This window comes from Petromyzon marinus, chromosome 54 (assembly GCF_048934315.1).
Source record: "Petromyzon marinus isolate PM22_M1 ecotype Great Lakes invasive population chromosome 54, UKy_Petmar_22M1.pri1.0, whole genome shotgun sequence".
NCBI lineage: Eukaryota > Metazoa > Chordata > Hyperoartia > Petromyzontiformes > Petromyzontidae > Petromyzon > Petromyzon marinus.
The window spans coordinates 1909064-1932969 of NC_133720.1; the positions used below are offsets into that span (position 1 = coordinate 1909064).

The 23906-nt window shown below is 52.3% G+C and overlaps 1 protein-coding gene across 2 annotated transcripts in view; it reads right to left on the reverse strand.

The window, feature by feature from the left end:
* CPSF1 (cleavage and polyadenylation specific factor 1) overlaps window positions 1–23906 on the reverse strand; it is a 63278-nt gene that overhangs the window by 22814 nt on the left and 16558 nt on the right. For both annotated transcript variants that reach the window (XM_032974510.2, XM_032974509.2), the window contains 15 exons: window positions 23383–23524; window positions 19372–19547; window positions 17665–17804; window positions 16398–16590; window positions 14949–15158; window positions 14451–14540; window positions 13708–13872; window positions 12711–12863; window positions 10881–10997; window positions 9994–10084; window positions 9021–9105; window positions 8125–8266; window positions 7124–7276; window positions 4268–4444; window positions 3559–3625 (listed from right to left, as the gene is read on the reverse strand). In XM_032974510.2, the coding sequence (XP_032830401.1) occupies window positions 3559–3625; window positions 4268–4444; window positions 7124–7276; window positions 8125–8266; window positions 9021–9105; window positions 9994–10084; window positions 10881–10997; window positions 12711–12863; window positions 13708–13872; window positions 14451–14540; window positions 14949–15158; window positions 16398–16590; window positions 17665–17804; window positions 19372–19547; window positions 23383–23524 (2101 nt within the window). The remainder of the gene's footprint in view (window positions 1–3558; window positions 3626–4267; window positions 4445–7123; window positions 7277–8124; window positions 8267–9020; window positions 9106–9993; window positions 10085–10880; window positions 10998–12710; window positions 12864–13707; window positions 13873–14450; window positions 14541–14948; window positions 15159–16397; window positions 16591–17664; window positions 17805–19371; window positions 19548–23382; window positions 23525–23906) is intronic.

Genomic DNA, 23906 nt, shown 5'->3' on the forward strand with positions numbered 1-23906 from the left:
TCTTTGGCATCAACTCAACTCGCCGTGTTTGGAGGAGGAGGAATGCTGCCTATGACCCCAAGAACACCATCCCCACCGTCAAACATGGAGGTGGAAACATTATGCTTTGGGGGTGTTTTTCTGCTCAGGCGACAGGACAACTTCACCGCATCAAAGGGACGATGGACGGGGCCATGTACCGTCAAATCTTGGGTGAGAACCAGCCAGGGCATTGAAAATGGGTCGTGGATGGATATTCCAACATGACAATGACCCAAAACACAGGGCCAAGGCAACAAAGGAGTGGCTCAAGAAGAAGCACATTAAGGTCCTGGAGTGGCCTAGCCAGTCTCCAGACCTTAATCCCATAGAAAATCTGTGGAGGGAGCTGAAGGTTCGAGTTGCCAAACGTCAGCCTCGAAACATTAATGACTTGGAGAAGATCTGCAAAGAGGAGTGGGACAAAATCCCTCCTGAGATGTGTGCAAACCTGGTGGCCAACTACAAGAAACGTCTGACCTCTGTGATTGCCAACAAGGGTTTTGCCACCAAGTACTAAGTCATGTTTTGCAGAGGGGTCAAATACTTATTTCCCTCATTAAAATGCAAATCAATTTATAACATTTTTGACATGCGTTTTTCTGGATTTTGTTGTTGTTATTCTGTCTCTCACTGTTCAAATAAACCTGCCATTAGAATTATAGACTGATCATTTCTTTGTCAGTGGGCAAACGTACAGAATCAGCAGGGGATCAAATACTTTTTTTTTCCCTCACTGTAAGTTGGTTTATTGTTAGGTGAGTAATTAGGTAGGACAGGAAAGTAAGTAAGTAGCAATTTGAAAGGCACTTTTTTCAAACTGAGTTTATCATTATTATTAGGTGGGTAGGTAGGTGGGGAGGGAATTAGGTAGGTAGGTGGGTAGGTAGGTAAGAAAGGCAGGTAGGTAGTGGGTAGGCAAGTAGGTAGGCAGGTAGGTAGGTACATACGTAGCTAGGTAGGTAGGTGGGTAGATAGGCAGGAAAATATGCAGGTAGATAGGTCGGTAGGTTAGTAGGTGCGTGTGAAATGTTTCGAATTGTATATCTGCGTCTATTTTGGCTTCCACATTTATTTTGCCGGCCAATTTGTGTTGCGCTTGGATCTCTCGGTAAACAACGCACACGTGGGGAGCGGCAACATTTACAGCACGTAGCACATCGTTACTAATTGCTCTTTTAATAATCCACGCAGGGAACAAAGGGTTCCTTAGGAATACACAACAGAAACTAAGTGCCTATAACGAGCGTAGCCCACACACTCTGCGGCATAGGAAAGAGTACGACAAAAAATGCTCACGGAGGGGGGGGGGGGGGAATCAAGCAAACTTCTAGCGGCTATGAGATACGTCTCCCGCAAACTCACGCTTTTTTCCCGAGGAACTGCGCGAGAAAGAGCGCGAGTGTAAATTAAAGCCATCGCCGCCGGGCCTCCGCGGTGCGGGATTACGCCGCGACGAGACTCGCGCGCTTTATTTTGCCGTCTCATTAGTCCGAGATTCAGCTCAAGCGCGACCCGCTTTGCTCCAAACCTCAAACGCCTGTCGCGGTCCGACGGCCGCGAGGAGGAGGCTGGGACCCCCGTCCGGTGATAAAGCCTTCATTCACCCCCCGCCCCGCCCACCCGGCTCCCTCGCCTACCCCGTGCCACTTCGCGCACGAGCGATTATTATATTTTCTGCAGTGGCCACGGCTGGCTATGCACGGTGCCGAGTCTCATTACGGCCCCGCATCCCTACCTGCCGCCGCGAGGAATTTGAAAAATTCACACCAGCTGACGCTGCTGCTGCTGCTACTGCTGCTGCAGCGCGACGCTGCCGCAGACGAACAACCCCACACCACCCCCACCCCGCATCCCGCATCCCCCGCCGCCACACAGTCTCCCCCCGCTCCCCGCCCCGCCAATCGCGGCCCAGAACTCCCGCCGCTTCTCACCAGGCAACAGCGGCACGCAGACCTGACCGGCGTTAAATCCGTGAGGGTGGGCAAGTAAGCAATTTGTTGCCAAAAGGAGCAGCGGTCTATTTGCGCAGTCGGTAGACTGGCAAAACAAAAATCGCGCGCGGGCAGCGAACGCGCCAATAAGGTGCATTAGTGCAGGCTCACGGAACCGGCCCCCACACCCTGCCCGGCTGCGCCGCTCCCCCCCCCCAACCGGCTACCCCCCCCCCCCACCTTGCCTCCTCCCCCGTGCGAGGAACCTTGACCGTAGGGTTTTAATTGCCCGAGTTTTCTAAAAAAAAAAAAAACCGCCGCAAAAAAAGACGGCGGCAGACGTGGCCGGAGAGCTCATTTCGGAGCAGGGTTTTATATTCCTTCGGCTTCAATGCGCGCACGCGGAGAGACGGGAGCCGCCGGCTCAACATCCCTCTGCGAGCGGGACGCGCGCTCTGCGATACCCAACGCTGCTGCTGCTGCTGCTGCGGCATCATCCATCACCGCAGTGGCTCGCGAGGGCCGCGGGAAAGCAGGCGCGGGGGTTCGTCTTGGCGGCGAGCGAGCTACCGCACGACCACCTGACTGCCGACCAAAATCACCGGGGAGCTGAACTTTCCGTGATTTATTACAGCCTCGGTATATTACTTAACGCACTGCAGGCTCCCCCATATCCACATTGCACGGTGGTGGCTATAATAGTCCCGCATCCTATTGTGATATTCTATTGTTGATACTTTTGTAATCGTTAAAGTGCATTACCGATGAGCGACTCGCCGGGTCTTAGAATTAACTCACTTCCGTAAAATGTACTTTTCGGCACGTTTGGCCAATCCCACTCTCTTTGGGGATGGTTTTGGCACGAGGTTGTTAACGCACATCAATACGTTCCAAGTGTTCATTCCACATTCAATGCAGCAGCTAAGTGCGCAGTGTATGTCATACAGGGAGCGGTGGTGCAGCGGTTAGCGGCCTGTGCTACAAACCCGGTAGCTCGAATTCGATTCCCACTCATGGACAACACCATGAGCATTCTCTAGGTCGCCTCAGCCTCAAATGAGTACCTGGTGCGGGATGTAAACATCGCCACTGGAGAGACAAAGGTGGTCGGGCGTTGATGACCCTTGTTCATAGCACAAAGAGAGCCAGAGAAACGTCGCCCATCATAATATTTTTCTTGCAAGGCTACGGTGTTGCTACTGACGAACGCGCGAGTCGTTCTGTTATTGGTGCTCGCGCAACACTGCCAACGCAGCAGCAGCAGCAGCAGCGACATCACCAAATAATTTGAAACAAAATAAGAAGTCTGGGAGTCATCAGAAGCGACGAGTCACGATTCAGGAGCAGGGAGGCGGTGGGAAGCGTTCATTCAGCCGCAACAGCAACGACGTGCGGACGAAACGGAACCGGGGGCAACAGCAGTGTGCGTGTGTTCGTTCACACACACACAAAGACAAAGATCCCCTGTATAGCCTCAACAGACTGCCGGGGCAAGTGCTGTTGGCGAGCAGCACCTGTGAAGGACGGAGTAGAAAAGATTGGCCACGACAGTACGGAGCCGGGGAGGCTAAGTACGCCCGCGACTGACCGTGTGCGCGTCACTCACCTAAGAAGCCCATCTGAGAGCTGTCCACCATGAATTCAATCCCGTACACTTCCAGTGGCTTCACATCCTGGAAGGCAACAGCCAGAGTAGGGCTCATCAATTCTCATTCGTCTGCATCGAACACTCAATCCTGTCAATGTCTTTAAAAACCCGCATCTGTTTATTTAGATGGCATGTTAATTTAAATTGAAAAAAATATATATACGGAGTATGTTGCATTTTATTTTTCTACTTTTGATATTAACGATTTATTTTTTTGTTAGACTGTTCCTCAGCTGATATAGTCGGTCCAGAAGACGGTTGTTCATTTACCATGGCAATCCGTGATGTCATTTCCTGTTAAAATTGATACGCAACAAATGACTGAATTGATACGCAATTATCGCCCGCTACTAGCAGACTAATGCCCCAGGTCACTTTTGCAAATGAGACTCATCCAGTCCCCAGTTGTCACTTTGTTAAACAAAGTAACGCATAGAAATGCAAAAATTACTATTATAATGCTTTAACAACATATACGACTCGAGAACGGGATATTGTCGGCAGCAACGGCTCACCACCTGGGCTGCCTTGCAGCTCGTTACTATGCTTCCGCAGCAAATGTGAGATGTGATTTGCATGAACGACGCCGTATTAAACTAAACATGATTAAGATTATGATATTATGACGATGACAATGATGTTGACGATACTAGCGCGGAGACCTTACCCGGCTGACGAGGGAGAGCGTCTTGCTGTCCTCCTGGTAGCGCAGCAGCGAGACACTCTTCATGATGTCGGCGGCGAGGATGAAGTTCTTGATGCTGATCATCTGGTGGATGTAGAGCTGCGTGTCGATAAAGGCCATGCCCTGCAGCTCGTTGTTCTTGAGGCTCCACAGGAAGATCTGTCAACGAGTAGCAACAACAGCTAAAACGTCAACATCGCCGTCATCGTCGTCATCAGCCATGATCAATCCACTGTTGGATGAAGGAAACCTCCCCCAAGCCGATTGCCACATTTTTCCATCCAGCGACGCAATTGTTTGCCTTGCACCCACGCGCAGGACGATTTCATCGATCTGTCTCATCGGTGGACGTCCTCTGGAGGAAAGAAAGGGGGGGAAAGTGGGGGCAGGTGGGGAGGGGTGAGGCGGTGTGCGGGGGGGGGGGGGGTGTTAAGAAACTTGCCCATTATTTTAACTGCTGCGCCAAGAGGATGAACCGGCGACCTCTGAATTGTTACGTCGAGCGCGCTTACCGTTACACCAAGGCCACTTCCCTTAATAAACTGAACCAAGGGGAAATTATTGGTTGGGGAAAAATATAGATGGGGGGGGGGGAGAAAGAAGGGAGAGGGCTATTTCTGTGCACAGTCCTGGGGGAAAAACATTGTCTGGGAGGGAGGGAGGGAGGGAGGGAGGGAGGGAGGGAGGGAGGGAGGGAGGGAGGGAGGGAGGGAGGGAGGGAGGGAGGGAGGGAGGGAGGGAGGGAGGGAGGGAGGGAGGGAGGGAGGGAGGGAGGGAGGGGTACATGTTCAGGTGAAAACACAGACTGGCCACAATCATGTCTGCATTAAAAAGGATTTAATATGGCAGGGAAGAAAGCAATGAGAACTTAAGTCATTGATTTATCAATTATAAATCACTTCTTGTGTTTACGATACATTCACCCAATCATGATGTCTAAGAATATTTACAATTTACACAAATTATGCGCAGTGGCGAATTCGCGGACTGCGCTATGAACCGCGCTACCCAAGTTCGATACCGCTCACGGCCAATAACAGTGGCGAATATTTGAACTTGTCTTGGGACTCCCCCAAGTCGACTCGGCATTAAATGAGTATCTGGTGCGGTGTGTAACCATTACCACTGATGGCTCCGTGCCACAGTTACAATCAGTCGCGTGTGATATCCCAACCCACACTGGGCAACGTGGGGCATTATGGTCTAAAGGTCCCCCAAATACCCTTAAACAGACTGTTGTGGCAAGTGCTGAGCACCTATTAAAGTCGGCACGGCACACGAGGGGGTGCCTGACCATCTTTGTCTTCCCGTACGTGAGTACCTGGTACTCAAGTACGGGAGGCTCTGGACCGGTGGGATCATCATCACTGCCGTTGGCCATGAGCGGGAATCGAACTCGGGTCACAGGGTTCGTAACGCAGCGCGATAACCGCTACACTACCGCTCCCCACCATACACACGGAACATATACACACATACACACGCAGGGCTCCGTGCGAAGTGTAATTTTGAAATAAATTAATAATTAAAATCACTCCGTGCGGGTGCCAGCACCTCTCAACCTTCCACTTTGTTTCCGGAGCCCGCGCTAGCCGGGGTAGTCGCGGCTCATTGTCCGCACCCTACAGCGGCGCACCGTCGTTGCGTTCCCACGCAAAACGCGAGCAACCGCGCACGGGCTTGTACAGGCTCGCAACTGTCGTCCGGCCGGTCGCGATAAACAAAATAAGGAGCGGCGGAGCTCGAGCGAAGCCCCCACCGCCCCCCCCCACCGCGAGCTTGGCGGTGGCATTGCCGCGCTTGGCCGTACGCGGCGCGGCCCAACGATATTGGGGATCTGCCAGCCTCATTGTTTATTTGGCGCTAAGCAGACTCCGCAATGCACACAAAAGTCAAATGATTAATGTGTTGGCAGCGGGGCAGGTGGGTGGTACGGAATACTTGCAGGCGAAAATGCTGCGTGCTCGAGCGGTGCCGTGGTTTTTTTTTCCCATTGTAAGTTTTCGAGGTTTTACTTTAGAAGGCAGTCGATATGTTCTCTCGACGGTGTAAATATTGATGGAAATGCTGCGGTAATATGTCGTGCAAAAGAATTAGTAAACGGACAGGCTTCCTCGGAAGACCAAGAGGAGAGCCGTGCAGACCAATGTATAACTAATTAAACAATACCTTATTGTTCATCGTCATCATCATCATCCGCCATGATCTACCCACTGCTGGATTAAGGCTTGCACCGACCAGGGTAGCAAAGTAACGTCAGAGAAGCGCCGCAATTGCCGTTGAGGTGTCGGGAAGGCCTTCGTCCCGCAGCGAGTGGATTGGCAAGGGGGATGTTAAATCATTCTTGTTCATTATTTACGCAGGAAACCTGCACTTCGGGTCTCCAGGTGCTATTTCTAGTATCCTGCTTGGTGCATGAGGTCAGCTGCCATTGATTGGTTTCATTGTATGGGAAGACATTCCCGTGATAAAAAAAAACTCGACAGGCAGATAGAGAAACAAAAACTGTCTCGGGGGCACAGCAGGGCCAGGGCCAGGCGTGAACGGGGCCAGGGCCAGGGCCAGGGCCAGGCGTGAACGGGGCGCTCATCGCGCGTGACGTGACATCAGCCAGCACGGGGCGTCACCGCGTCGCCTACGCGCAGCTCCATTCGTTAACTTTCGGCGATAACGGGGCGGTACAGTTCGGGTTCTGCCACGGAAAAACCAACGACAACGATGACGACAACAATGACGACAACGACAACCCGGCACTCCCCCGAGCCGTGCCGAGCCAGCCCGGCACGATCCCGGCACAGCCCGGCCTGGTTTGTGCGGTGGAAGAGAAGCGTCCCCCACCTTCTGCCCGATGGCCGAGACGAGAAACCCATTGCAGTGGCAGAGGGCGGTCACGGGCCCCTTCTGTTCCTTCTCGTACAGGACCTTGAACTTGTTCTTGGTGATGGGCTGCCCGGGCTCCGGCACCACCTCGATCACGTCCATGATGAGAATCTACGGCGAAGGAGGAGGACGATACGGGGCCGCTGAGTTGCGCACACCCTGGCAGCCTCAGTGCCCGCGTGCAGGCCGGTGCCGTGGGCAATTTGCGCCGCACAGAGACGAGCTTGCCCACTGGGGGTCCCGAACTTTGCTACATCGCAGCAGGGCACTGGAACGGATGAGGTGAGACGAAAGGCGAACTGTAAAAGAAAAATCGTAATCCTTAAACCCTCATCTTGCGCTCGGTGGCCCCCAAAGCGGCAAGACGTTTGGCGGTGTATCGGTCGATGGGGTGGGGAGAGGGGGTGGGTACGGACGGAGGCAATGACCCTTACCTAACCAACTGAGAGAGAGAGAATATTAAACAATCTTTGTAGGTGCTTGGCGATGTCGAGACGATGTATTCAGTCGCCCGTTAATGAGTACCCCGGCGTTTGAACATTTTTCCACGTGCTCCGGGAGTTAATGTGTATTGTCCCGACTGAAGTGCAGCGTGTTTTATCGTGCATGCACGCGTGCGCGGCGACCCGAGTTCGATTCCCGCTCATGGCCAACACCAGTGACAATCATCTGAACCTGCCCTGGGCCTCCTCCCCTAGGTCGACTAAGCCTTAATTGAGTACTTGGTGCGATGTGTACAAACACGAGGGAGACAATGGCGGACGGGCGTGGTGCTGGCCACCCAACCCCTCGTGTGCCGTTCCGGCCTTCATAGGTGCTCGCTAACAGCACTTGCCCCAACAGTCTGTTAAGGCTATCCGGGGGATCTTTGTCTTTGTGACCCCACCTCGTGCTGGCAGACCATGGGAGGCCCCTTGCGCTTTAGAAACGCGCAGGGGCCTCCGCCGTCCCGCACGTACCCTGCCTCGGCAGGTGACCTCCTCGCCATGAACCAGGCACGTCCCGGCCGCCAGGTACCCCTTGACTCCCGACACGGTCTCCTCGCTCTTCAGGGAGATGTTCTTGAGGCACGTCACATGCTCCCAGTCCTCCAGGTCGATTCTGGAAGGCGAGGCGAGTCGATTCGTTAATATAACAAAAATAATTGTAATCGACCGCTCTTTTTGGGGTTGGTTAGGCCTCGGGGTCCCTTTGGAAACGATGGCAACTCCGGGAAACCGATTGCGGCCCGTGACCACGAGCACAAAGCAGCTGGTGTTGATGTCACTCTGCCCCGCTGTCCCGTCACCTTCCATATAGAGCGCCTGGGCTATAACATGTTTTATCGATTGCTAGACAGATTGCTACGTGTTGATTTTTCTCCGGGTCCTCCGTTTTTCCCTCCGCATTTAGAAAACATGCGTTTCGAGCATTTAGCTGCGATACATTTCCACACGAAAAGCCACTTTGTTGGGCTATCATTTGTGGCCAGGTCACTTCTGAAAAAGAGCTGTATAGCTCAGTGGGCTTTACCTAGTAGAATAAAAAGAAAAAGTAAAACAATTGTTAAGTTTTATTTTAAACGAATGACGCAAATCCAAAACAAACTAAATTATTATCACTATAGCGAGATTCTCAATGGTTCAGTGTTGCTCTTGGAATCCATGGGAACACAACCCCGCACCTCCGATTAGCACAGTCGGCTGCACTCTGTGCGAAAGAAGTTCAACATACATACGTACGTACATACACATACACACACTCACTCCCAGACCACTAGCTCCTAATCGCTGGGCAGCACCGATCCGTGGGAACCACGCGAACGAAGAGACAGAAGGCGGCTTTCATGTGCCGAGCAGCACGCTACGCTACACACCTGGTGTTAGGGATGGTCTCCCAGCTGACGGGCGAAATGAGCTGAATGGAGAACTTCTCCTGGGTAGGGTAGATGAACCGCTCGTCTGCGCAAGGGAGGAAAACCACTCGCCGAAATCGTAATCGGCGCCAGCGCGTGTGTTCCCAAGTCTGTAGGGCCTCGGTCAAGGCGTGGAGGCACAGACGTGGGAGCGTAGGATGTTGCTGCGCTGCCCTTTGCTGCCCACAACATAGCACCCCCCCCCCCCATCATTATAACACCTGTTACACACGGTGGTCATATGCATGTATGTCGAGCTTGTTTCGCACCGTACGTAGGGAAACGTGCTAATCGGAGGTGCAGGGGAAGGACGACAAACTAAACACAAAAAGCAGTTGTAAAGAAATGGGTTTTCAATCTAGAGTATTCAAAAGTGCATGGATCCAATGGCTTCCTAAGATCGCGATGCATTGCCCGTCTTTGTTCGATGGTTAGCTATTGCACGTGTAACCCCATTTGCCTTTCTAGATCTGATAGCAAAACAATCATGAGCATCTTTGGGGAGAATATATGTTGTCATGTATTACAAATTTGCGTAACAAAATAACACCATATATCTTTACGACAGGGTCCTTGCCTATAACATCTGGAAGCTCACCAGCATTGGTTCAAGCAAGCCCGACTCTGCCGATGATAAATTGCATGCCGACACTGGTCCAGAGTTTACCTGTACTGAACCAATGCTACTGAAATTATGCAATCCCACAAGGCCTTGTGGATGATGCAAAGCGTAAATAAAAACCTTAAATTTGTTTGTGTCAAGTGGACATTATCTGCTGAGGCCCAGGGCCGGTTCAGATAATCGTCACTGATGTTGGCCGTGAGAGAGAATCGAACTGGGGTAGTCGGGTTCGCAGCGCAGCGCGCTAACCGCTACACTATCGCTTCCCAAGACCACTCCAGTGCACGCACACACGCATGCAGACGCACGCACCTCTGTCCACCATCTCAAACTCCTTCTCCTCGCCGCTCATCCTCGGGATGCGGTTGCAAATTTCCAAAACGCTCGTGGTCACGGCGAACACCTTCGCACGCCGGCACACAACATCCAGGAGGACAGCGACAGCAACGCGAGCAAGCCTTTGTCATCGATCGATCCGCTGCTGGATGACGGCCGCCCCAGACGCGCGGGTCGTGGCAGATGTTCGACCGACAACACTCGGCCGGCGTTGGTTGGCGCGGAGTTGGCTGGGAGGCCCAGGGCGCGTCGACATGGGGGAGCACCGAACCGCCTGATACGACGACGGATTTGGCAGCAGTGCCGCCCTTCGCCGCTCACATCGTGGCACATCCTCACGGTCGCCACCTTACGGCAGCGAGTTTGTGCATTGGCGTCACACCCACGCAAGCGCTAGCCAGGCTCAACACTGCTTAGCTTCAGGGTTGCATTTCAGGCGACTTGGTCGTCACCGTATGAGTGACATGGGGGCAGGAAATCACAAAGGAGTCGTGGGCAACTCACGCCAACTCCCGAGTGCAGTGTTAAAAGCACTGTTTTAAAAAAATCACCTGTTACAGATTGCTACACTACTCCAGTAACCTTAGAGCAGTGTGCTCCGTTATCCGCACTGTTTGGGAAAAGACACCTAAGCAATGTTTGTGGTTAATAATAATAACGTACAGCCCATTGTCAATCCACTGCCTTGCCAAGTGTAGTTAAGTTTAGATTCACCAGGTAGGGTGAGAAGTCACGAGACCAGGAGCAGTCTCATTTGAAAGCGTGACCTGGATCACCAAAATTGATGAAAGCAAAAACAAACCGAATCAAGAGCACGGCAACGAAGCGAAGAGAAACCGGCGCAAAAGATCAGCGTCGCGCACCTTGGACTCGACGTGGTAGACGATGTGGTGCGGCGTGCAGCGCAGCGGGATCTTGCGCAGCGGCCACGACGAGTCGTAGGAGAGGTGCGTCGGCAGGACGCTGATTCGCAAGTCTCCCTGCGAACGCAGGGCGCCGGCCACGTGACTCAAGCGCTGCGTGGCACGGCACGGCCGACCGACCACCGAGCGAGCGAGCGAGCGAGCGAGCGAGGCCGCAGGTTTTATTATACCAGAGACGGCGGCGCAGCTCGACGGCAGGAGACGCCGTGGCAGCGCGCGGTGCAAAGCCGAGAGGAGCAGTGCACAAAGCCGCGCGTCCCAAACCAGCAAAACGGCACGGCCTTTTCCTCCCGAAGTAAGACAACGTGCAGAGCCAAAGAGGCCTTTCGAATTATCGTTCTTGAATGAACCATATCATTTGATGCGTAATGGATGAGGTGCATTATGCATAAAATAATGGAATGAACCATATTATTGTATGTAATAATGCAGTTGCACGGCTGGCTAAGTACTGTGCGGAAGAAGTTCAACATGCATACATTTGTACATATACATTTCAAAGACAAGACAAAGATCCCCCGTATAGCCTCAACAGACTGTGAGCTGTGACGTCCAATCTGTCATGTGACCCGCGCATGTGGAAGCGTAACGCATTGTAGTGTAGTGGCTAGCGTGCCGTGCAACGAACCCGGCGACCCGAGTTCGATTCCCGCTCACGGCTACCACCGGTGACGATTATTTCAACCGCTCCTGGGCCTCCCCTAGGTCGACTCGGCCTCAAACGAGTAACTGGTGTGGTGTGTGAACATCGCCACTGGGGAGACAAAGGCGGCCGCGCGTGGTGGATCCAAGTCCCGGGTGAAGCCGGGTAGTACAGCTAGTTACAGTATATGTACATGTCTCTCGGTCACAACGCAAAATTAAAACATTACGCACGGGTACCTATGTACTCAATAAACAGTACAATGTACTGCATGGCGCATACACACGTACTGTGTGTAGTGCGCACTGTAAAAACACGAACGATGATTGGATGTCTGGCTGCGCGTACGACCGTTACACGCGGGGTTTGCCGAAGTAACGGAATCGCCGTACAGAGGTAGAAGTCGGCATGAGAGAATGGGGATCGTTCTAATAAGCACAGTGTGTTCCAGCGAGTTAATATTGTAGATCTTTGCCTTGTCTTTGCCTTGGCGACACCGTTGATTGGATAGCGGGTGTGAACTGAGAATGACAATGAACTGAAAAGCAACTTTGGGAACTGCCTTAGTGACACTGTCACTCATCGCAACGTGAAAAAAAATAGGTTAAAGAACAACAATAAAGAAAAGCATGTTGCTTGCAAACAGCGGGAAGGTACGACTCCCATCACACCTTGCATGAGTGTAATGTGATCGCAATATTCTCAGCCTAATCCAATGCGATTGGGGAGTTCCGGCTACCTTAGCTTACTTTATATTGATAATAAAGCAACTTAGTTCAAGGTGTTGTGCTGCTGTGCGTGAGCAGCACAACACCTTTGCGCGATGATGAACCAGAAATTAACAAGTGGTGGCGGCACCAGCAGCACCAGCAGCACCAGCAACACCAGCAGCAGCACCAGTAGCACCAGCAGCACCAGCAACACCAGCAGCACCAGCAGCAACACCAGCAGCACCAGCAGCACCAGCAGCACCAGCAACACCAGCAGCACCAGCAACACCAGCAGCAACACCAGCAGCACCACCAGCAGCAACAGCAACACCAGCAACACCAGCAGCACCAGCAGCAACAGCAACACCAGCAGCACCAGCAGAACCCACCAGCAGCATCAGCAGGCAAGCAGCTCACCCGCTTGTTGAAGTAGAGGAATCCTCTGGGGCAGTTGACGTTGTGGAAAGCGGCGAAGGACTCGATGGGTCCGTCGATGTGCATGGGGTGCATGCGGAGGGCTCCTCGCGACGTCATGAACACCCAGTGGGGGAAGGGCCCACAGATGAACACCTGCCCAAAGCGCAGCAGCAACGGGCGAACGCGAGGGTCAAGTCATGTTTTTTTTGTGTATTCCTCGCCTTAGGCAAGGATGAAAAATCACGCGCGCAGGAATTTCTGTCGCGCTTTCTAGCGTGCATCTGTACCCGGAATTATTTAATTATTGATGACAAGGACCATTAGATCAAGTCCCGGAATGGCAACACAGCTTTATACTAATATTTCGGTTAAACTGCACAGGGCACCAGTAACATCTAGGTACCCAGCAGCATTTGTTCAAAGAGCTTGGCTCTGCTGATAAGACCCAGAAAGTAAAATACCGGTCCAGAGTTTAGTTGCTTAAACACACACACACTGCTGGATAATGTGGGTTTGGGAAGCAAATATATTGGATCGCCTTTACGGCAGTTATCGTGCCCCTGCATTGCAGAGAGATGGCGCATCGACGTTTTCAACCCCAAGTGTCGAAAAAAAAAGATGAAACTATGAAACTAAAACTTTATAAAACTAAACTATTTTTATTTTACCAGGTAAGGCCCACTGAGCTATGTAGCTCTTTTTCAGAAGCGACCTGCCCACAAGTGATAGCTCAACAAAAATGGCTTATCACGTGGAAATTTACAGCAGCCAAAAACTCTAAAAGCACATATCTGAATGTGGAGGGAAAAACCGTAGGACCCGGAGAAAAATCCACGCGACCACGGGGGGAGAGAGAGAGGTACACCGCAAACTCCAAATATACAGCAGCAGGCATCAGGGTCGGGATGGAACCCACGGCCTCCTGTATACCGGGCGAGGTAATTAACATCTCCTAGCCACCGCGGAGAAGAAAAAAAAACACCGGAGCGGACCTCACCCCCGAGTATCCCGAAACGTCGTCGAAGGTGCGGAAGCGGACGACGCGGCCCCTCACCGCCGCCGTCTCGTCCTGTGCGCCGTCGGCACCGCCGGCCGGCTCCCCGTCGACCTTCCGGGAGGAGGGGCGAGCCTTCCGCTCGCGGAACGTGATGGCGTGCTGCACCTGCGGAGACCGCGTAGGGGCGTCGCTCCGATAAACGCCCGCGCGCGGCTCTTGGGCCAAAAAGGGGGGCGGCTGGGCGACGTGAACAGGGAACTGGGCAGGAGACCTCCGGAGTTGAGGCCTTCGAAGCCCAGATATGAGGGGGCTCGTGGGAGTCTTGTGGCGCTGGACCTCGGTCAATGAGCTCCCCCGCCACTGCAGACGCCGCTCTCCATGAATGGCACATTGTACGTATGTGTGTACATTGTACTTTTTTTGTGCCGTACGTAACCAAACGTGCTAAGAGCAGGTGCGGGCGGGGGGAAGGACAAGCAACTAAATACAAAAAGCAGTTCTAAAGAAATGAGCTTGTCAATTTGGATTTAACAGTGCAGAAGGGAGTTCCAGACAGCTCCAGAAGCCCATCTGAACGAGCGCGATGCTGTGACCGTCTCGGTTCGATGGCTCGGCAAAAGCTGCCACGAGGATGACCGGAGTTCGAGTGATGATGGTTTATGCTCGTTGTCATCATAAAATGTCGTCACTTCATAATGCGACTGCTCTGCGATGAAACTAACGGGGGGGCACCTCCCTCCTACCTTTTTAAAGCGCACTTTTAGGTTGTTGATGGTGAGCAGCGAGTCGTAGGGAAAAGCCTCGTATATGAGCAGCTCCTGGTCCACATACACCTGCAGGTATCACACACACACAGATAAACCATCCCAAGACACTGACTACGCAGTAACGCCACGGTTTGCCGCGATCGATTGTCGGCAGCGTTTCCTGAAGCCGTCCAAACCGGCTCACTCGCCAACGTCGACACCAACGTACAAACGTCACCTTCCAACCCCGCACCTCTCCACACCATTCGTACAGTTGGCTACGTACGGTGCAAAAAAAAGTTCCACACATACATAAATACCACACGAAACAAGAGCCCGCGCGTGGCCGTGCATTTTGAGGTTCCTTGTCACCGGACCGAAACCGAACGTCAACACGCCGGCTTTAAAGTTACGGTCCAACGCGTAACCACCTACGCGAGGGGGCTGCCCCCTGCCCCCTTTAAAAGGCGCGTCGTTGGACGGCGCGGGACTCACGAAGAGGAAGGGCTTGGATTGGCGGTGCCCCAGGCCGGCGAGGAGCAGCTCGTGCACCACCGGCATCTCCCCCTGCCGCGCCGCCGCCCCCTCCTCCTTCTTGGCCTCGACGGCGGCGGCCTGCCCCGAGGAACTGTCCACGAGGACGCGCTGACCCACGGGGAAGTTCTTCACCAGGAACACGAGCCGCCACTCGGGCAGCTGGTAAATCTGCGGCACAGAGGGCGGGTGGGTGGGGGGGGGGCAGGCGGGAAGTAAGGACGCATGGGTGCCGTGGCTGGGTGGATGTTCGGATGTTAGGGATGTGAACATAATCTCGCTCAGTTCAATGCAAGCGTGATTTCAGTCCTAGTGCCAGAAGTTGAGTCCGTTCTAGTGCTCTAGATCGCTGGGACAAAGTATGTATGTTGAACGTCTTTGGCACCGTTCGTAGCCAACCGTGCTAATCGGAGGTGGCCAGAGCTTACAGGAGCTCTTCATGCACCACCTGTGCGGGTGTCCACAGGCCAAAGATAAGCCTAACATCAATCGACTGTAAGACAGTTTGTTAAGATTTGTCAATGCATAGTTATTCGAGTTGGTTCAAGTTAAACTCGCCTCCGCATAGCGACCGACACCACTCGATAAGGTTCCCACATTCCGTTCTCGTGTCCTAGGTTCAACCATTGGTAACAGTTCTGTTCGAGTTCGGTCAGACTCATGTTGTTCTCATTGCAGATTCCATGAACAAATAATAGTCGTGGGGTGAGTGATGATGGGGTGGGGGGGGTTGGTGACGGAGTCAAGAAACTGTGAGTTACGCTGGTGGTTTGGGCTGCGCTACGACTATATAAGAACCCTCGGATGAGACGGCGGACACAGCAATAACGGTGGTCATGTCAGGGCTCCGCAAATTAAATATGAGCAGCGGAATCTTGACCCGCTGTCAAGGGAGATCCACCATAACCCTGACGTGAGTGACAGGAGGCGCTGGGGCCCACCAGGCGTTTGCGTGTGCCGTGGGGTCACGCGGCGGCTTCGTCCAAACAAATGTGCTGACGATTAAAAAAAAACGAAGAAAAATATTACAAATGTCAACTTTGTCCACAGATGGGCCACATCCATTCGATCTGAAAGTTGTTATTTTGTATTTTGACTTTTGCTGTGACCTTTTGTACAAATATTGGATAGAACAAAATATATATACATCGGACGAAGCAAATATTGGAATTTGGCTGCTCAAGAGGAAATAAAACTTGTTTAAGGAAGATGGAGGATGGGTGGATGATCAGTGGATGATCCATCGAGGATTGGTGGAGGATCGGTCGCTGATCGGCGGATGACTGGTGGAAGATCGGTGGAAGATCAGTGGAGGATCGGTGAAGGAGCTGTGCGGGAGCTGTGTGGGAGCTGTGTGGGAGCTGTGTGGGCCTGCGACGACGGCCGTGGCGGCGCCGGGCCGTCGCTCACCTCCAGGACGCCGCTATCGCGCACCAGCGCGCTCCAGAACGTGGGCTCCGCGTGGCCCCGCGCCGCCTTCGCGTGCGCCCTGGCGCTGGCAGCCGCCACCTCCTCAGGGCGGTTGGCCTCGTCGCGCTTGCTCTGCCCGAAGACGGAGGCGTTCGACTCCCCGTACAGCATCTCCTCCTCGTCATCCGCGGAGCTGCGGGGGTCACGACGGGGCGAACGCCGCAGGCGGAGGGGAGGACGAGGGAGGTTGAGCGGAAAATAGGTGGTAGAGACGTGCGTAGAGAAGATGAGATGTGGATGGATAGGGGAGGGGAGGGAATGAAGGGAGCCGAGGAAGAAAGATGGGTGAGTAGGATGTAGGTAGGTACATTCACAAGGTAGATTTAGTTGAAGGTAGGATAGAAGGGAGAGAGGGATGAGACCAGAGAGGGAGGTCAGCACATAGACAGGCAGACAGGGAGGCAAACAGGGTGAGAGGAAAGTCAAATAAACAATAAAATCAACAGGCTAATAAAAAAACAACCTGCATGTGTTCCAGCTCCATGATCACTGTGTGCTCATTATCTCAACTTGCCCGTGGAAATTGTGAATTCCATTGACGTGAACCAGTCTCCAGACAGCGCGAACGCTGACTCCCACAAAGCGGTAATCATTTTATTGACCCGAAGAAGGTGATAGGCCAAGTCAACCACAAAACGAGCAGCAGCTCTTGCAATCGCTCGGACACACCACCTTCTTATTTTTTCCTACAGCTGCTGATGTAGATGCAGAGCAAAAAACTACAACGTCACATCCAGGTGGTCAAGCCCAGATAACCGAGTCAGGAGCAGCGTAGTGTATCGCTGTATAATGTCTCCTTTGCATTTGTTGATCGGGCATTGCGTCATTACACATCGTGACACTGGCAGAGGGGGGCTCCACTCGAAAAAATAATCAGAATATTTATTTACACTGGAAGAATCTGTAGGGACGGGTAAGAACTTTACAACAACAAAAAATACAAAAAACATGGCAGTTGTGCAAAGTACAGGAGAGGCAAATAAATCACCTAAAAAAAACATACAAATGAAACTAAACCATCCCCATCCTGCAAGGCAAAGCCCACAGAGCAATTCGCTTTTTTTCAGCAGCTACCTGGCTGCAAGCGACAGCTCGACAAAGTGGTTTATCGTGCGGAAAAATTCACAGCGGCAAAAGAACCTCAACAATCTCTGGCGAGCGCCTGCGGAGGGTTGTCCTGTGGCCCTACAGCGGGCAGTCATCGTACCTGAGCTCCGCCACGGGGGCATCCTCCTCCGCCTGGCTGCACCGCGTGACGGGCGTCTCCCGCACCAGGGTGGCCAGGCTCTCCATGGTGAACATGCCGCTCACATCGCGGTACACGCACAGCGCCAGCACCTTGGATTGCTGAACAACAACCGCGGGGGATCGACACACAAGGTTGGACGCACGTCCGTATGCCGATCGTCAACATCGAGATCGCCATCTTCGTCGTCACGATCGTCCTCATCGTCGTCGTGATGAGGTTTGTGTTATGGCTGTAATTGTCGTTTTACAAACCTTTTGTCACTCCACTGCTGGATGAAAGCCTCCTTTCAAGCTGTGGAGGCTGTGGGGGGTTGTTTGACCAGGCAGGTTCAGATATCAGCCGCCACTGAAGTTAAACTAAAAACGAAACAATTTTTTTATTTTACCAGCTAAGGCCCACTGGGCTAAATAGCTCTTTTTCAGAGGCCACAAATAGCAGCTCAACGAAGTGGCTTATCATGTAGAAATGTATAGCAGCCAAACACTCGAATACTTAGATGTTAGCCATGGTCGAGAATCAAACTCTGCTTGCCAGGATCGTAGTACAACCACGACTGCGACCGCTCCCGGCAATATTAGGATTTGCTATGGGGGACTCATTTAAGGCTGAGATTAGCTCTAATAACCATGTGCAGCTGATGCAATCCACCCACAGCCAGGAGTTAAACCCAGCCTTAACGGACTGTTGGGGCAAGTGCTGTGAGTGAGTAGCACCTATGAAGGCCGGCACGGTACACAAGGGGGTGGGTGTCCAGCACCACGCCCGACTGCCTTTGTCTCCCCGGTGGCGATGTTTACTACACACCGCAGCAGGTACTCATTTGTGGCCGAGCCGACCCAGACGCACACGCAAGCATAGAGCACGCGCACACAAGAATGCTTATGCATCCACATTAGCGGCCGCAAGCCCCATACGTAAACACTTTGAGCCTCTCGCGCTGAACCGAGCGTGCACTTCGAGCGTGCCGAATGCCTCCTGTGGGAATGCTCCGCAGTCAAATTGTGTTAACGTGGCTCTTAATCTAAAAAAAAAAAGGTAATAATTCTGCGCAGAGACGTGCACATCTAATAAGGACGCGCGTCAACAGTTCTCCCTACACCCACAAATCGTTCCAAAAATCAACACCCAGACGACGGGGCGAAGCCCGATGCCGCGCACGAGCATCGTAAATCGCAGTTTGTTCTTTTAAAGTTTCGCGATTGTCGGAACTCTCACAAGCTAGCAGTCGTGACGTCACCTCGTGCGGCAGAAGTCACCCCAGCAGAATGCGACGCCACCGATTTCTCCACAGGTTCCCCTCGCCCTACGCTCGTTCGGTTTGTGCGATTTTGCGCTGCATACGCGGCAAACCTATTTCTACCCAAAATTCTCCGTGTTAAGCGGTTTGCATTCACTCTACATGCAGCTATGTGGTGTCACACGGGACAAAGTTGCGTACTGCGAGCACTGTGTGTACTGTGTGTGAACTGTGTGTGTACTGTGTGCGCTACTCGACAGGCAGCTGTTTCGGTTTTGTGCGCCCTTCGTTTTTTTTGGAATGCATCGACCGCGGTCGCATCGGTCGAACCAGAACCGACCGTGGTGGTGCGTGATCCGCCTGAAAGGGCGATCGTCACGTCACCCAATGGCTGGGGCGAGGGAGAGTTTGGGGAGGTGAAAGCTCACCGAGTGGACCGGCTGCTTCGCGGCAGCCAGCCAGCAGGAGCCGTTCACTTTGTCCTCCTTGAGCAGCAGCTGCATGATCTGCCCCTCTTCGCTCAGGATGATGGCGTAGGGGTCGGCCGCGGAGCAGTGCACGATCGGCGAGCCCAGGTCCAGCGGGATGTGCTGCAGTTGCTTGGCTGGTGGGAGAAAAAGTGCGCGCGTGAGTTTGTTTAATTGAGAGCTTCACAATTACTTCGACCACCCCAGTACTCCCATTCCTTCCACTGGCTCACGATCCAATCTCAGATCGATGTTAAGATGGCACCGTCTTCCAAATCCTCGCTGGACTCATCCCTGACTGCCCACACTCCCCTCTCATCTCACTGTATTCCCCTCAACAGACTCTCCTATCTCTCCCCTCTCAGCTCACTCTACTCCCCTCCACGCACTCTTATTCAACCCTACCGATGAACGAGCCAAAACAATAATAATCGGCACGTTGTGAGATGCTTGCGCACCGTGTGACGATTTTATTTGATTGGCTGTGTCGGGTGGTGGAGAGTTCCCAGTGACACAAAGTTGGTCACAAGCATTATGTAACCTAAACCCCTATCCTGAACGCCTGTTAAATATTTTAAACTGAAAGTTGCCGAATAAAGATCTCGACATAATTTGAACTGAATGACAGTTGGCAATGCGTAGGCTTAAACAACGAAAAGCCACCGCAAATGTGTAATTAGGTCGGAAAACAGCGGCGGTTAACGAGTTTCCGAGTTTAGCGATACGCGGCGCAAAATACAAGACAGAAGTTGCGCCGGCACGAACAATTTAACAGAAGTCATTAGTTTGTGTGCAGGCTACTTTGTACCACTGTGGACACCACAAGCCAACATCACAGTGTAACGCTTGATTGCCATGAAAATAACTCCTCTTATCGGACACGAAACTGTTAACTTTGTGTTCTCTGCTGCCCCCCCCCCCACACACCTCACACTCACCCCACCGATTGTATTCCAACTTTGCGTCAGGGCACCGTGTATGTCACGGGGAAAAACATTTATTCCACATACTTGTGGCAAAACATGTAAACAAGTATTCTTTGATAATTTATGCATTGTCCTTGAAAGTGATTGGCCTTCACGAGACAGCCCCTTTTATGAGACTTTGTCTCACCGGTGCCATAAAGCAGAGCTCCAAAAGACGAGCGGGACAAGGACAATCCAAATGCCAACTTATTTATAGCTTGGGTTGAGCAGTTAATACAGGCGTTACATCTTAACACCTCCTGCGTGTCTGCTTTTACCGTGGCATTCCTTTGATTTCGGCAACTGATCCTCATTACAATTTAAGCTTTTGTTCGCTATTTATGTTTTCTATTGTGTGTTGCTTTGTTGACTAAATGTCTTGGATATAGTATATAATAATTTTAGGTAAAGTGCACCTGAGATGCCTTTATGATTGCCGTGAAGTGCGCTAAACAAACGAGAGAACGAATTTGTTGATTTGATACATCGGCTGGGAAGCCCGAACCCGAGACAACCACGGGTCCTTCCGTGCCCGAAAAGGCAAGTACTTGGTGCAAAAACAAGCGACCATCAGCAAAATCAACAAAAAACGACTGTGAACGCTAATGACTTTTTTTTTCCTTTAATTTGTTTCCCCCGACTATCAATTTCTCACGATCAATGGACGAAAGTGTGATCATTCTCATTGATCCCCCCCCCCCCACGATTCTATAAGAACACACAAGCCCTTCCATTATAGAACCTTGGGGTTCCAATCGAGATTACAAACCGTACCGAAGATAACCTCCGAGGACAAAAGTGACTATTGCCTGCCAAGCGTTTAATTAGCGATTTCCTTGCACTTGGCATAAAACGTGAATCAAGTAAGTGAATGTGAAGTTGATACTGCCAACCACGACTGTCGTCATCATCAGCTTCAAATGAACCGTGACCGGACGAAGGCCTTCCCCAAGCCATCACTCTTGTTACTGTGATTCAACAATTCATCTAGCTTCTAAGCGTGATATTTTTTATTTGACCAGGCAAGGCCCACCGAGCTCTTTTTCAGAAGCGTCACTGGCCACAAATTATAGCTCTACACAGCGGCTTATCAACGTGGAGATTTATAGCAGCCAAATATTGTAAACGGATGTTGAGTCTAAATGCGGAGGGAAAAATCAAAGAGGACCCGAAGAAAAATCCACATGACCAGGGGGAGAATATGCGAACTCCAAATATACAGGAGGCGTCGTGGTGGAGATCAAACCCGCGACCTCCTGCATACCTTGCGAGGTAGTTAACATCTCGCCACCGTGGTGCCCGTAACACCGCCTCCGCAGCCGACATCCCTTTGGATACGTTCCCTCTATTGGCGGCCACTCCGTCGCTAATCTTTGACCACCGGAAATCAGCCCCTCTAATGACAAGTCCAGCCCAAGCCTTCTTACTTGTCTTAATTGTCAACCATTTGTTCCCTGCTGCATGAGTTCTTCTTTCTATCTTCCTCACAGCGGAATTCCAAGCATTGCACTTCCAAGTCCTGAACAGACACACAACGGATTTCGGCTACCGCAGGATCACGAAGAATGGTGACGTTACAGCAAGGGCTTTCCACAAGCAGCGGACGGATTGTGGCCGAGGATGACTATCATTATAATAAATAGGACTATGCCGTCCAAGAACAATATTTAGCGGACGGATACTGTTATAGTAATTATTAATTCCAGCCTCTGTTCATTCAATGCTGGATGAAGTTCTCATCGTTTGCCGTGTCGGTGAGTGAGCTTTAGTTTTTTTTTTTAAACATACTTCACCACGCCGATCGGTGCGGGATGTCCTGGGAGGCCCAGGACTGGTTAGGAAAAATCACTCTCCCCTGATGTTAGTCGTAGCTGGGAATCAAACTCTAGCTGACGAGTTCATAGCATAAGCACGCCAACCACTGCACCGTCGCTCCCTCCCATTATCGTGATGTATTGCACAACATTACTTCTGACCAAATTACCCGGAATATGCCAGATATCATGAGGTCTCAGTGACCGCTAGGCACAACAGGGGGGTGGTCATAGGGCAGGGTTGGCAAATCCATTGTCGCAAAGAACCACGCACCAATATCTGCACTCCTCGCCTTCACAGAGCCGCGCTGAGCAGCGTGGCGAAGCGTGCCCCAATAACCCCCAAGAGCCTGCACTGTGGGGGGTCGTGGGGGTTATTGGAGTGTGTGGGGAAGCCCTCATCCAGCAGTGGATTATGCCAAAATAGCTGTATACGTGCACGTACGCCTCTTTTGCACACTCCACAGCCGAGCCGTGCCAAGCTAGCCCGGCGCTGCTCAGGAGGATCCGGGAAGTTTTTCCACCACAGAAGCAGAGCGGCGTGCGCCACCGACGACACCCACGGCTAGCGAGCCGATGCACGAGTGCGTCGTGCGGTGACGCCGTGTCCGAGCGGCGTACTGAGCCAGCGTCGCGCGCGTGATCTACGTGTCGTCGGCCTCGCACGAGCGCCCCCCGGCCCTGTTTGGCACTGAGCCCAATGCGAATTTCTTGTGAGGTGAGCAGCGTACGCAGTGGGGAGCCGCGGTGGCGAGATGTTAACTATCTCGCCTGCTGTACAGGAGGTCATGGGTTCGATCCCGACCATGACACTAGTCGTATATTTGGAGTTTGCGGTGTCTCTCTCTCCGCGAGGTCGCATGGATTTTTCTCCAGGTGCTCCGGTTTTTCCCTCCACATTAAGAAATTATCAGTTGAGAGTATTTGGCTGCTAGAAATTCCCACATAAGCCACTTCGTTGAGCTATCATTTGCGGCCACGTAACTTCTGAAAGAGAGCTGTATAGCTCAGTGGGCCTTTCCTGGCAAAATAAAAAAAAATATTGAATAGTTTAGTGGGATACCACCCGTACCGTGGGAAGGGGGGGGGGGGGGGGTGGGAGCACTGCGCTGGCTCGGCTCGGGATGAGCCAGTGGGCGGAAAGGGATCATCGCGTAGAACTCAAGACGCACGTCTCCCCTTCTGCCACTTACTTCCCTCCATGAGCCGCACGCCCATGGGTGAGACCTGCAGGATATAGCGGTTGCCTCCGAGGTTCCCCGCGAACACCGTGGGGCCCTGCGTGTTGAAGCCGCTGTGGTCCAGCTCCATGATCTCCTGGCCTGTCTGCAGGATCTGGGAGGTCACACAGACCAGAGGCTGTTATCATTATTATCCAAAATATAACGATGTATGTGTGGGGGAGGGGGGGGGGGTGTGAATAAATAGTCTGTGGTCTGACTTTATTCCAGAGTTGAGGAATCAATTGTGGGGAGAGCATTTTTCTCGTGACAATAAAAACAATGGATTCTGCGAACGTGCGGTGGGAGAAAAGAAGAAGAAAGAAAACAGATACAAAGAGTTCTTCTGGGTAAAGACAAAAGCCTTGGGACATCGATGGAGGATGAGCGTTGCTCAACAAAGCGGCCCACACGGCATAATAACGCACCCTTCCATCAAGGTCACTCGTCGCCCCTTTCTCCGTCAGGGCCACGTACTTTTCCATCTCCCCTCGTGG